General features: G+C 29.8%; 1 protein-coding gene across 2 annotated transcripts in view; it reads right to left on the minus strand.

Annotated features, from left to right (window-relative positions):
- The window catches only part of LOC142320880 (acetylcholine receptor subunit beta-type unc-29-like), a 43,572-nt gene extending 36,077 nt beyond the window's left edge, over window positions 1–7,495 (minus strand). For both annotated transcript variants that reach the window (XM_075358862.1, XM_075358861.1), the window contains exons 1-2: window positions 7,397–7,495; window positions 2,009–2,163 (exon numbers count right to left, since the gene is read on the minus strand). In XM_075358862.1, the coding sequence (XP_075214977.1) occupies window positions 2,009–2,163; window positions 7,397–7,430 (189 nt within the window). In that variant the 5' untranslated portion in view covers window positions 7,431–7,495. The remainder of the gene's footprint in view (window positions 1–2,008; window positions 2,164–7,396) is intronic.
- Between the last annotated feature and the right edge of the window lie 3,670 nt (window positions 7,496–11,165).

Genomic DNA, 11,165 nt, shown 5'->3' on the forward strand with positions numbered 1-11,165 from the left:
TCATGGTGAAAAATAATTTTCAAGCATGTTAACTTAAGATATGAAATGCAGTTCATTCAAAAAAGTATAATCCTAAGATGCATTTCAGATAACCTATTTGTTATTTCATGGAAAGGTACTTATAGGTAGGCCACTACAGGTAGCCTATATGTACTGCACACACAAAGAATTTTAACATAAATAAGGTGGCCAAACTTTCAGATGCATTGTATTATAGATATAAATGTATTGAGAAGAATATTAAATTTTGTAACAATTGTCATAATGATAAAGCAGGTTGAAAAAATCAATAATTTAGGATTAATTATTGACGAAAACATAATATGATGATGCATCATATTATATCATAATATGATATAGATCATATTAAAATGTGAATTGTGTTAAGATTTTAGAAAATTGTGTTTTCTACTTTCTTACTTACCAAAGTCTGTTACAATATGGTAATTTTTGTTGGGTTGGTACTTATGAAAATAACATAAGCCACTAAGTCCCATACAAATAAAAAACTAACATTTATAATCAATCAGCAGCTCTGAGAGCATACTTTCACTTTATTTTATCTGCTTAATATATTACCTCTCAGGCATTTATTTATAAAGTTTAACAATTTTTTCTATTAGAATCAGAAATAACAATTCTGAAATAACAATCGGAAAGTAATTGGAGGTATAGATGCTATAAAAATTATAAAACTGACAATGCCAGAAGGTAGGTTGTGTGATACTGGATCTGAATTGGACATCCTAGTACTTGTAGTTCTGAAAAAAATACTTCTGTTTTCATCAAATTTATTATAAGGACGCAGATAATCCCAGTGCTTTTTTAGAAAATGGAGATATAATTGTAAATATTAACTTATTATCTGAGCTTATTAGTTATCAGAAGTGTAAATTTTGTGATAGTAAGAGTAGTTTGTCATTTTTTTAAGATACTACTAAGAGATTGGGATTAACTTTGTTATTTTTTAAGTGCTCATCATGTGCGTCCCCTAAATCTATGACAACCAGCAAAAAAGTAATAGATATGAAAATATTATTAGATTTACATATGTATGCGAGGAATAGGTAAGTGTCAGTCTTCTACTACACGTTTCTGCACAGTAATGAATCTGCAAAAACCTGCTTTTTGATTTAAGGCACATGTTTCTTTTTTTTGTCTTCAGTCATTTGACTGGTTTGATGCAGCTCTCCAAGATTCCCCATCTAGCGCCAGTCATTTCATTTCGGTATACCACCTACGTCCTACATCCCTAAAAATTTGTTTTACATATTCCAAATGTTGCCTGTCTGCACAACCTTTGTTTTGCACAATATGGAAGAATTAAAGTTTTAGAAAAATTATGTTTCACCTTGTGTGAAAATAAGGTTGCAGCATGCAAGTATCAGGACTACACCGAATTCAAAAAGCAAATAAAGAAGCCCACCAGGTTTATCATGGAAAGGACACAAAAAGGAGAACCATAGAAGTAGAAAATGTCTGACAATCCTGAATATGAAGCTGGACTGCACTAAGGTGTGGTGGGTTAGTAATCTTTTACTTCAATCTCTGTTTACCAAAAATTGATATTTTTTACACTTATGTTCCTTTTCCTCAAGAACTATTACTCATAAAAAGCTGAAAATTTTCCCGTAATTTTGTACCATATAAAAAAAAAAAAAAAAAAAAAAAAAAAAATGCACATACCGAGTTAGTACTTAACTATTATTTGCAGTAGAAAAATAATTTTTAATTTTTGTTATATTTTATTTACAAAATAATTTGGCCAGTTTATTTATTATTATTTTTTTTTATATCTTCTGCTTGATGTAATGGTTTGATATTTACCAGTGTGTACAAACAGGCCTAAAATATTACTGTAAAAAAATTCAATCATGTGTCTGTAATGAAAGTTGAGAAAAAGGAACATGAAAATGATAAATTTAACATGGGCAACGTAGAAGGTACAAGATCCCCTTAAGTTCTTTACGAATCAAAAAAAAAAACTTTGTAATAAAAAAATACTTACCATTTCTGCTTCAATTATCAACAAATACAGTTTTACAGTAAGTTTTGATGTATTTACAGGACTTTCCAGTTTATTGTAGTTTCTAAGAAGAGCATTTCTTATTTCAGATTTTTCATTTCCATTTCTCAGTGAATAACAAATTTTATTCATTGGTACTAAACAAAACATAGAAAAAATACTTATTTTTTAATATACTGACAAACTTTGTTAGAATAAATATTTCTAAATTGCTTTTTAATGAACTGTGAACTGTATGAGTGAAGTTTATGGACACAAGCACACATGTATTTACCACAAATTGCAGATGTTAACAATTACAAATTCATCAAATTACAGCCCAAAGTAGCAATAGAACTTTTCAGTATGATGAATGATTCATATTATCCCCTCACTTCTGGAAATTGGCTTGAAAATTTTAAAACAGTTAAGCATAATCTTCCTGGTTGAGTAGCTTTGAATTTTTTCTATGAATGTGAAGAAGGATGTTTCCAGCCACAGTGGCTTCTGTTTTGGTTAGAGTCACTAATGTTGCACCCATGATTCAACCACAGTAACAACCCTGTGCAATATCTTCTTCATTGTCACACTACAGGTACTGTTACAAATACAGACCCATTTGATTTATTTTGTCTGATACTAAGTTGTTTGGTCATAGAAGTTCAAATTATCACACTTTCCAGAAGTTCAAATGATCAGACAGTATACTATGAGCTAAAATATGTAAATATCCTTATGAATTGACTTACTTTTTTTTGCTCATTTATCATCTTGTTTGATGTACTGCTGATTCTGTCATAATCTTAGGAGGAAATTGTTCCACCGTTTCATCGGATTTACTTCGGCCCATGCATGCTCATTGCCTAAATTTTCGCCATCACGAATGAAATTTGCCTTGTAGATAAACAAAACATACTTTCAGAGTTGTCGATTTGTATTCCACCAGTTGCAGAACTCCGAACAAAACGGACCGTCTCCCGAGTATAGATGTTGTACTGGCTATTTATGATTAGGATAATATATGTTTTAAGTGTTCTCAAATGGGGAAACAACCATCCGCTTAGAAAGACGTCACGTGCTGACGCCTGGTCTGCATCGATAATAATTTCATCAATAACAGCGTCGTGTATGTCAGATGTTTCGTAGCTAGTTCGAATATAGGTAGTTAATCTGATTTCCCGACTATTGCGAAAAGTGGTACTAATTGTTTTGCGTTCTGAAATCTTGCGATTCCGAAAATGTTTTTTTTAGATTCTGCTGCAGCAGCTGTAGTATTGCTATCACAAACACCCAAAATGAATACTATATCAGCGTATTCTTCTGTTGTAAATAAGTACGGCATTACTCCTATGGCAAACCGATCACGCTGAAACTAAAATTCACAGAAAACCTACGCTAACGACAGACAGTTCTTAGTACCCGATATACTTATGCTGAATTCAGTTAGCTTATAGAGTAAATAAACGGTGCGTTTGTGTGAGCGAGTTAGTCGTGATTCTGTCGAGTCACGTTCCGTGTATCACTAACAATTCACAACGCAGCTATATTATATAAAACACTATAATCATTACTCATTTATTAGTCACTGTATAATTAATCATTTAGTATTTTGTAATGAAACGTTTATATAATGGTATACCTTCTCAGTTCTATAAAACCCTTATTCTTTTCATATAATCGCCCTTTTATTCTTGTGTTCAATTTTTGTGTTTCTCTTACATATTTATGTAATGTAATTTATTTACTTACATATTTTGTGTATTTATGTACTGTATTTATTTATATTAATTTACTGTATTTAGTTAAAGTTAATATAAACACTTTTTTAAAAGTTTATTTGAAAGTGAGTGTAGTACATTCCTAGATTTGTGTCTGTACAACTTGAGTTATACCATTATTTTGACAGCGTGTTTGATACCGATTCAGCTGATAATAGTGCGCGATTATTGATATCACCTCCGAACAAAATGCCGCGACTAAAGCCCTTACAAAAGCTAATTGCAGAGTAATCCAACAGCGTCGATTTCGGATGTTGTTAATAAAACTGCTAACATAGTAGAAGTTTTACTGCTTCTGTGTACATATAATTCGCGAGTATAAATCTACTAATCAATTACGGTCTCCTAAGCAATACAAAACCCCGCAGGTCAACTTGATGAGAAAGTTGAAAATTACAATAAAAAAGCTATTCGTAGAAAACTACACGAATTTTATTTTCTAAACGCACCGCCTACTGTACACAAAGTTTTCGAGTTGTACAATACGATAACGATCACCCAGATTCGCGAAAAACAACTTTTTATAAATTATTAAAAAGTATGAATTTTAAATGCGATAAAGGGGGCCGGGAAAGTACTTTAATTGACAATGATGATATTACATGGCAAAGACAATATCTCCCTGAAATGAAGAAAATGAGGCAAGAAGGCCGTATAGAATATTATATGGATGAAACTTGGGTCATCGAAGGCCACACGAAAAGTTTCGTTGGGAAAGATAAAGGGTGAAGTAATCAAAATGAGCCTTTCTGTATGGCTTATCAGCCGATAATAAGGCTCCATCGGATCAAGGTAGGTGTCTCACAATGACGCATATCGGCAGTGATAACAGGTTTATCAATGGTGATCTCTGGATTTTTTAATCTTCTTTCTTTTTCCTGTTTAGCCTCCGGTAACTACCGTTTAGATAATTCTTCAGAGGATTTATGAGGATGATATGTATGAGTGTAAATGAAGTGTAGTCTTGTACATTCTCAGTTCGACCATTCCTGAGATGTGTGGTTAATTGAAACCCAACCACCAAAGAACACCGGTATCCACGATCTAGTATTTAAATCCGTGTAAAAATAATTGGCTTTACTAGGACTTGAACGCTGTAACTCTCGACTTCCAAATCAGCTGATTAGAGAAGACGCGTTAACCACTAGACCAACCCGATGGCTGGATTTTTTAATCTAAATATACAGGAGACTCAAAACGAGATGAGCTTTTCTTTTGAGGAATGGTTTCGCGATGTGTTACCTCTTCTGGAAGATAATTCAGTTATTGTATTAGACAACGCTTCTTTTATCATTCATGTAAAAAGGATAAAATTCCAGACGTGTCTTGGAAAAAGAATGCTATCTGAATGTAGCTTAGTTCAAAAGCAGTGATTTCCCTGAGAAATGGACCGGTCGTAGAGGTCCACATTCCTGGCCACAAAGATTGCCTGATCTAACACCTTTAGATCAAATTTTAACAAGGTTTCAGCATAACTTCCGTTAATCCATCCAGGAAAATTCTTGGGTCATTTCTTTTTTTTATCTTTGGAGCAGCAAATCTACACATTCCTGACATGACCTATATGATTTATTATTATACTCTTCAAAATGAAAAATTTGCTTATTTATCATTATAATTAATTATAGTTATAGAATACTGAAGATTGTTTCTTACACAAAATTATCTGAATGTGACCATTTCAGTTTTAGTAAAATCTTAATAAAAATTTAATTCATACTATTTTGAAGTATGTTCACAGATAGTTTCAGAAGTATGCTGCAGTTTCATCATCAGTAATATTATTGAAGCAGTTATTGATAAAGTAAAATGAAATAAATGGTACTCATTTTAAAATGATTGGAAAGCTTATAAAGCATTATTCTCAGAATTAATCTATGAAAAATAGATAAAGTATCATAAAAATTATTGGCCTCCATCCTGTCAAACGTAGCCTTCTTTTGCTTGGATTGCATAGTCCCCTTTTCTTCCACAATTGGAGACACTTCTGAAAGTCATCATTCTACAATCTAACAAAATTCTCATTGACAAACACAATCACCCATGTCTATAAAAATTAAAGGTGATTGCACTAAGTACTACATTTGGCAGACTAGATGCACATTCTTCAAATACAAGTACATACAGACAATACACCTGACAAGAAAATCAATTTTTGCAAATTACCGTATAAAAACAGGACACTAATTTATTAATCACAACTAATTTATCACAACACTATTACTAATATTACTAATATATACTAATTTATCACAACACTAATTTATTAATCACAACTTATTCTCGTAACATACAAAAACTGATCTCAACAACAATTCAACATATGAAATTTATAAATTCATTTCACTTGGTAAAGCTATTTATAATATGAAATAGATATATACTGAAATACTTAAGGGGTTTACTAATCTTTTTAAGACAAGTGCGATTATTAACAATGCTAGCAGAAATTCCACTGAAGAAGGAACTCTATAATTAGCTGTAAAAGTCCTCTGGATAAATGATTTCAGAGCAATTTCGAAGTAAGTTATTTATAACTTTTAATAATTTTAAATTATTAAATTTTTTTCATGCTTTCTAATATATTTTTCATAATTATATTTTTTATTAATTATAACTGAAGTATATAAAAAAGGACATCTCATGAATGATTCATAATCAATGACCAGCAAAAACAGTAAAGATAAATTGATGAAAATTTGTTTACATGCTCTTCTTATGGTGTAAGTGGTGTAAGGAAGGAATTTTTGAAATTCCTAGTCTAAAGGGTTAAAATGGATGTTTTAATTTCTCATTAACAAATGAAGATATCGACTTGATTTTTGTTGTCTCTAATCTTCATGTTAATATCCAAGAACTATTTCTAGATTTTTCGAAATTCAACCTTGAAAGGGGTGAAGAAAGGTAAAACAATTTTGAACAGTAACTTTAAATTTTCTCCATCTCTAACTATACTAAACAAGATATTGTAGATTTTAACTTGCAAATACTTTTCAGATAAATATCTAAAAACCATTTTTGAGTTAATTTGAATCTCAATTTTTTAAGGAGGTGACTGTGTATGGCTCAACCAACACATCCATTACCACTGTTACAGTATGTGCAATGTGACTTGCTGCCCCTGCCTCTGATTACTTGACTAAAAAACATAAAATTAAAAAATTTGATTGCAACAGGAAACAACAAAGTAACCTTATAGTGCGGGTGAATCCATGACTGAGATGCTAGTATATTCATTATATTGCACACAATATGTAATATGAATTGTCAATGACTACCTAATGTTGTTTTAAATGCATAAATAAATCTTCATATAAAAAAATCACATTAATGCTGAGAACTGCATCATTTATTACTTCATTGACATTTACATTACGCCTTTTTAACAAGTACATTATGCATAGCTTTATTTAAGTTCATAGATCCACCAATATAAAATTTTAATTTCATTATCTGTTGTGACATTTAATCTTTGTGTATAAGTATACCAGAGAATTCTTTTATCAATACAAACTATTTATTGCAATATTAGTGTTTAACATAATTTGTTATTATTAACATTAATTTATTTATCAGACTATGATATAAAAAATAGGTAGTAATAAGTACTTACATAACAGTATAATAGAAAATATAATATAATGCATATTTGCTAAATTATTCTGGTTATAATTTTTATTTTCATAGCTTTTAGTTGTTTTGTAATGCTACAGTTATATTTTATCAAATTAATGTAACGTGGAACATTATCAAAGTGGATCCACCCATATGAAAACACCCTCTTTCATATCAGCTGTATTATATTGTTATCAAACAAACATACTTTTTTAAATATACTGAAATATTTTTAAGATAATATTTCTGATTTATTTTAAGAATTAATGCAGAAAAAAATATATTAAATCTTTTGCTACATTTAATTGATGGTTGTGGTTCAATTGTCATCTTTTTTTTCATTTGATATCAGATAATGCAAATTTATTATTTTTATTGTACTTTGTTGTTATCAGTTTATTTTCAACAAACCCTGATTTTTATATGCTGCTTAGTTCTTCTTTTTATGACAATGAATGATGAGAAATGAATATATTGGATAGCACATGAAAGATACTGTATTGTTTTAAATACAATGCTTAGAAGTAATTGCTTCTGTATTGTTAGAATCAAGAAAAGTGTAAATGTATTCTGTGATGTTGCACCAGAAGTCCCTTCCCATGTATCACTCACCAATCTAATATTCTTGCCACTCTTCTGATGTTAATATAAACTTCTTTAAATGATAGTCCTACTTCATAAATTACATTAAAACTAATTTTAGATGTTTTAGGTCATTCTTGTTAAGAAAATAACATATCCAGTAATTTTTTTGTCTTTTATTGCAGTCCAATATTACCATAAAATGTCAAATACACATTAATTACACAGTATCATGAATACAAACTAATAATGTTTCTTTGAGTAAATTTTAGCTAATTTAAAATATCTTCTCTTTCTAGGAAAAAAAAATAGAAAGAAAGAAATTTTTTCACCTATTATGAAAACATATTTCATTCTGTATGGCTCAAAAATAATAAGTTTTTTATATGATTTATTTTAAAATGTATAACTTAGATTAGATTGGTAAACCCAACCCTCTGTCCAACTGAAAAGATTTTTTGTGTGCCTTATATTTGCTTTGAACTTACAAGCTCAGCTTCTCATTTTGAAAAAGATGTAGTAATTGACTTGTATACTGAGATCTCTTATACCCGGAGAGAGGAAAACTATAAAAATCAAATTTCTTTTGTTTGAATCTCTCATATTTTAGGGAATGATGCTGAGCAGTGTTGTTGGAATCTTGACGAGCTATATATTGGATTGTCTTCATAAAGCCCCATAGTTTTCCGATGAATCCTGAACATAATGAACCCATGTCCAGTCAGGAATCAGATGACTTTCTTAAGACATTGTGAACACACTGTAGGTATCTGTTAAGAAAATAGAACATTTTTTTGTTACAGGTTGGTTTTTTAAAAATGTTCTCATCCCTTAAAAACGTACTGTTTAACTACTTTGCTGATCCAGGCTGTACTTACCCATATGCCAGTTTGGGTTTAATAAATGGATTATTGCAGCTTACCTGGCCAGTGGGTTCATCATTACTTGTAATTCATGTGTGTGTATCCATCCTATGTAATTCTACATCATTATGGAATGGTAGGGCTAAAAGTACATCATTATTGTAGTCCCATAGAAGTAGGTAATAAAACTAGTTTGAATTAAACACCTTAAATCCTGCTTGACTATCAGAAAATAAGGTTAAGCATCCCGTCGTAGACATAGGCAGGCACATCTAAAATTTGTAAATATTTCAGCCTGACATTTTGTTACATTTCCTGGATTTGTCTTAAGCCATTTATCACAGATCCCAGCACCAATTTTCCAACTGATACAAGAACAATCTCTATAAAAAGTTGCATGGTTTCTCATATTAATTTCAAAAAAATTCTTTTCAAAGAAAGTTCTTTTCTTAAAAGATTAAATGTGATTGTAAGAATCAAAATTTTTTCATCATGTAATCAGGTTTCATACTCTATTTATAGTTAATGTAAATTTACTATTTTGAATTAAGGATGATCTTTTCAACACAGCCTAGATTCTATGAGTTACCATTCTTCTATTGTTAAGGTCTATGATACTGAGGTGAAGTGAGGATAAGTCTGAAACTGTTTCAAGAGCATTTGTTGTGAAGGTGCTTTATATTCAAACCAGAAATCTTTGGTGAACTATGTCTTATTTCTAAAAGAAGTTACTAAGTAAAAAGGTTCCAGCAGAAATAATCCTTAGTTTGTTTAACAATCTAAGTATGTAAGAAAATTAGAAGTTGTGTAATGATAACATGCATTCACAAAAATAATTAAGCAGTATATAAAAAAAATATTTTTATTTAAAAATATATTTGAGACTAATAGGGAAGGAAATATCATATTGTATTTCCTTCTCTGTACAATGAAATAGTGTATTTTGTATATAATGTATGGTTGAAAATTGAATACTGGACAATTTTGCATATGGGTTAAGTATTGATCAGTGTTTAGAGAAAAAAACTTCTGTACTTGGAGAAGATTGTTCTCATCATACAACAATATGTAGACGGTAGAGAGAGATTGAAAGAGGGAATTTTGACCTTGAGAGCACTCCAGGATCAGCAGAAAATGAGAAAGGATCAGGTCAACCATCTTCGTCTATGATTGGGGAAATACTGAAAATCCAGATCAGTGAAAAAGAGAATGGAAGTAAAGATAATTAGAGAAAAATTAAAAAACCTGGTGGTGTAGATAACATTCATACTTTATTAATTATTAATTTAATTAAAAATGTCTAAAAATGTTTAGTTTTCACATTGTTACATATACACATCTTCTGTTTTTAATTTGAAATATGTAATTTTAAAATAGTTGAAATAACCTTTATACATAAAACTGACAATAAAAATAATACGTATAACTGCTAACCAATTTTGTTAATTTCTAACTGTGTAAAAATTTTTGAAAAACTCCTACGTAAAAGAATAATAAATTTTCTAGATAAACTCAAAATATTTACTAATTTTCAGTTCAGTTTATTGAAAAATAGTAGGAATAAAAGATACTATTGCGAAAGTTGTTGAACTAATTTATGTAAATTTAAATAAAGGAATATCCACTATAGCTGTGTTTTTGGGCTTTACAAAAGCCTCTGACACTGAGAATCATAAAACACTAAAGCAAAAATTATGACGTAGAAGAGGATTGTCGTTGAAGTTAATCAAAAATTATTTTTAAGATAGAAATCAAAAGTAAATAGTATCAAAAGTGAATTAGTTGATGTATCTGATTGAGTTCCCCAAAGCACAGTATTAGGCTCATTATTATTTATATGAATGACTTGTTTGAATTAAACAATACTAACTGTAAAATCATATTATTTGTGGATTATACTGTGATGATTTGTATTGGTAATACTGGAATAATGTGTTCAATTCTTTGTATTAAACACTATTATGAATAAAAAATTTGTTACCTTATAATTTACTAGTCTTAAAAATTAATAAAACACTTTGTATCACATTCTCTGACTGTGATACTACACCCAGTACCTTTATTATTAATATAGATAATTATTCAAAAGTTAATAATACCAAATACTTAGGCATTATAATTGATACAAAAATTAGTTTATAAAAATACCTACTTAAAAACACTTACCTATATTTTAGGGAAATTAAGTAAGCTATTGTCATAAAAATGTATGCACAGTTATGTATGGTTTGTTATAACATAATACTTATGTAATATTGGCATGGGGTTCTGTGCATAAAACACTTTATGAACTTGTCAAAATAATGCATGAAAAAGTGATTA

This window comes from Lycorma delicatula, chromosome 3 (assembly GCF_047948215.1).
Source record: "Lycorma delicatula isolate Av1 chromosome 3, ASM4794821v1, whole genome shotgun sequence".
Lineage (NCBI taxonomy): Eukaryota > Metazoa > Arthropoda > Insecta > Hemiptera > Fulgoridae > Lycorma > Lycorma delicatula.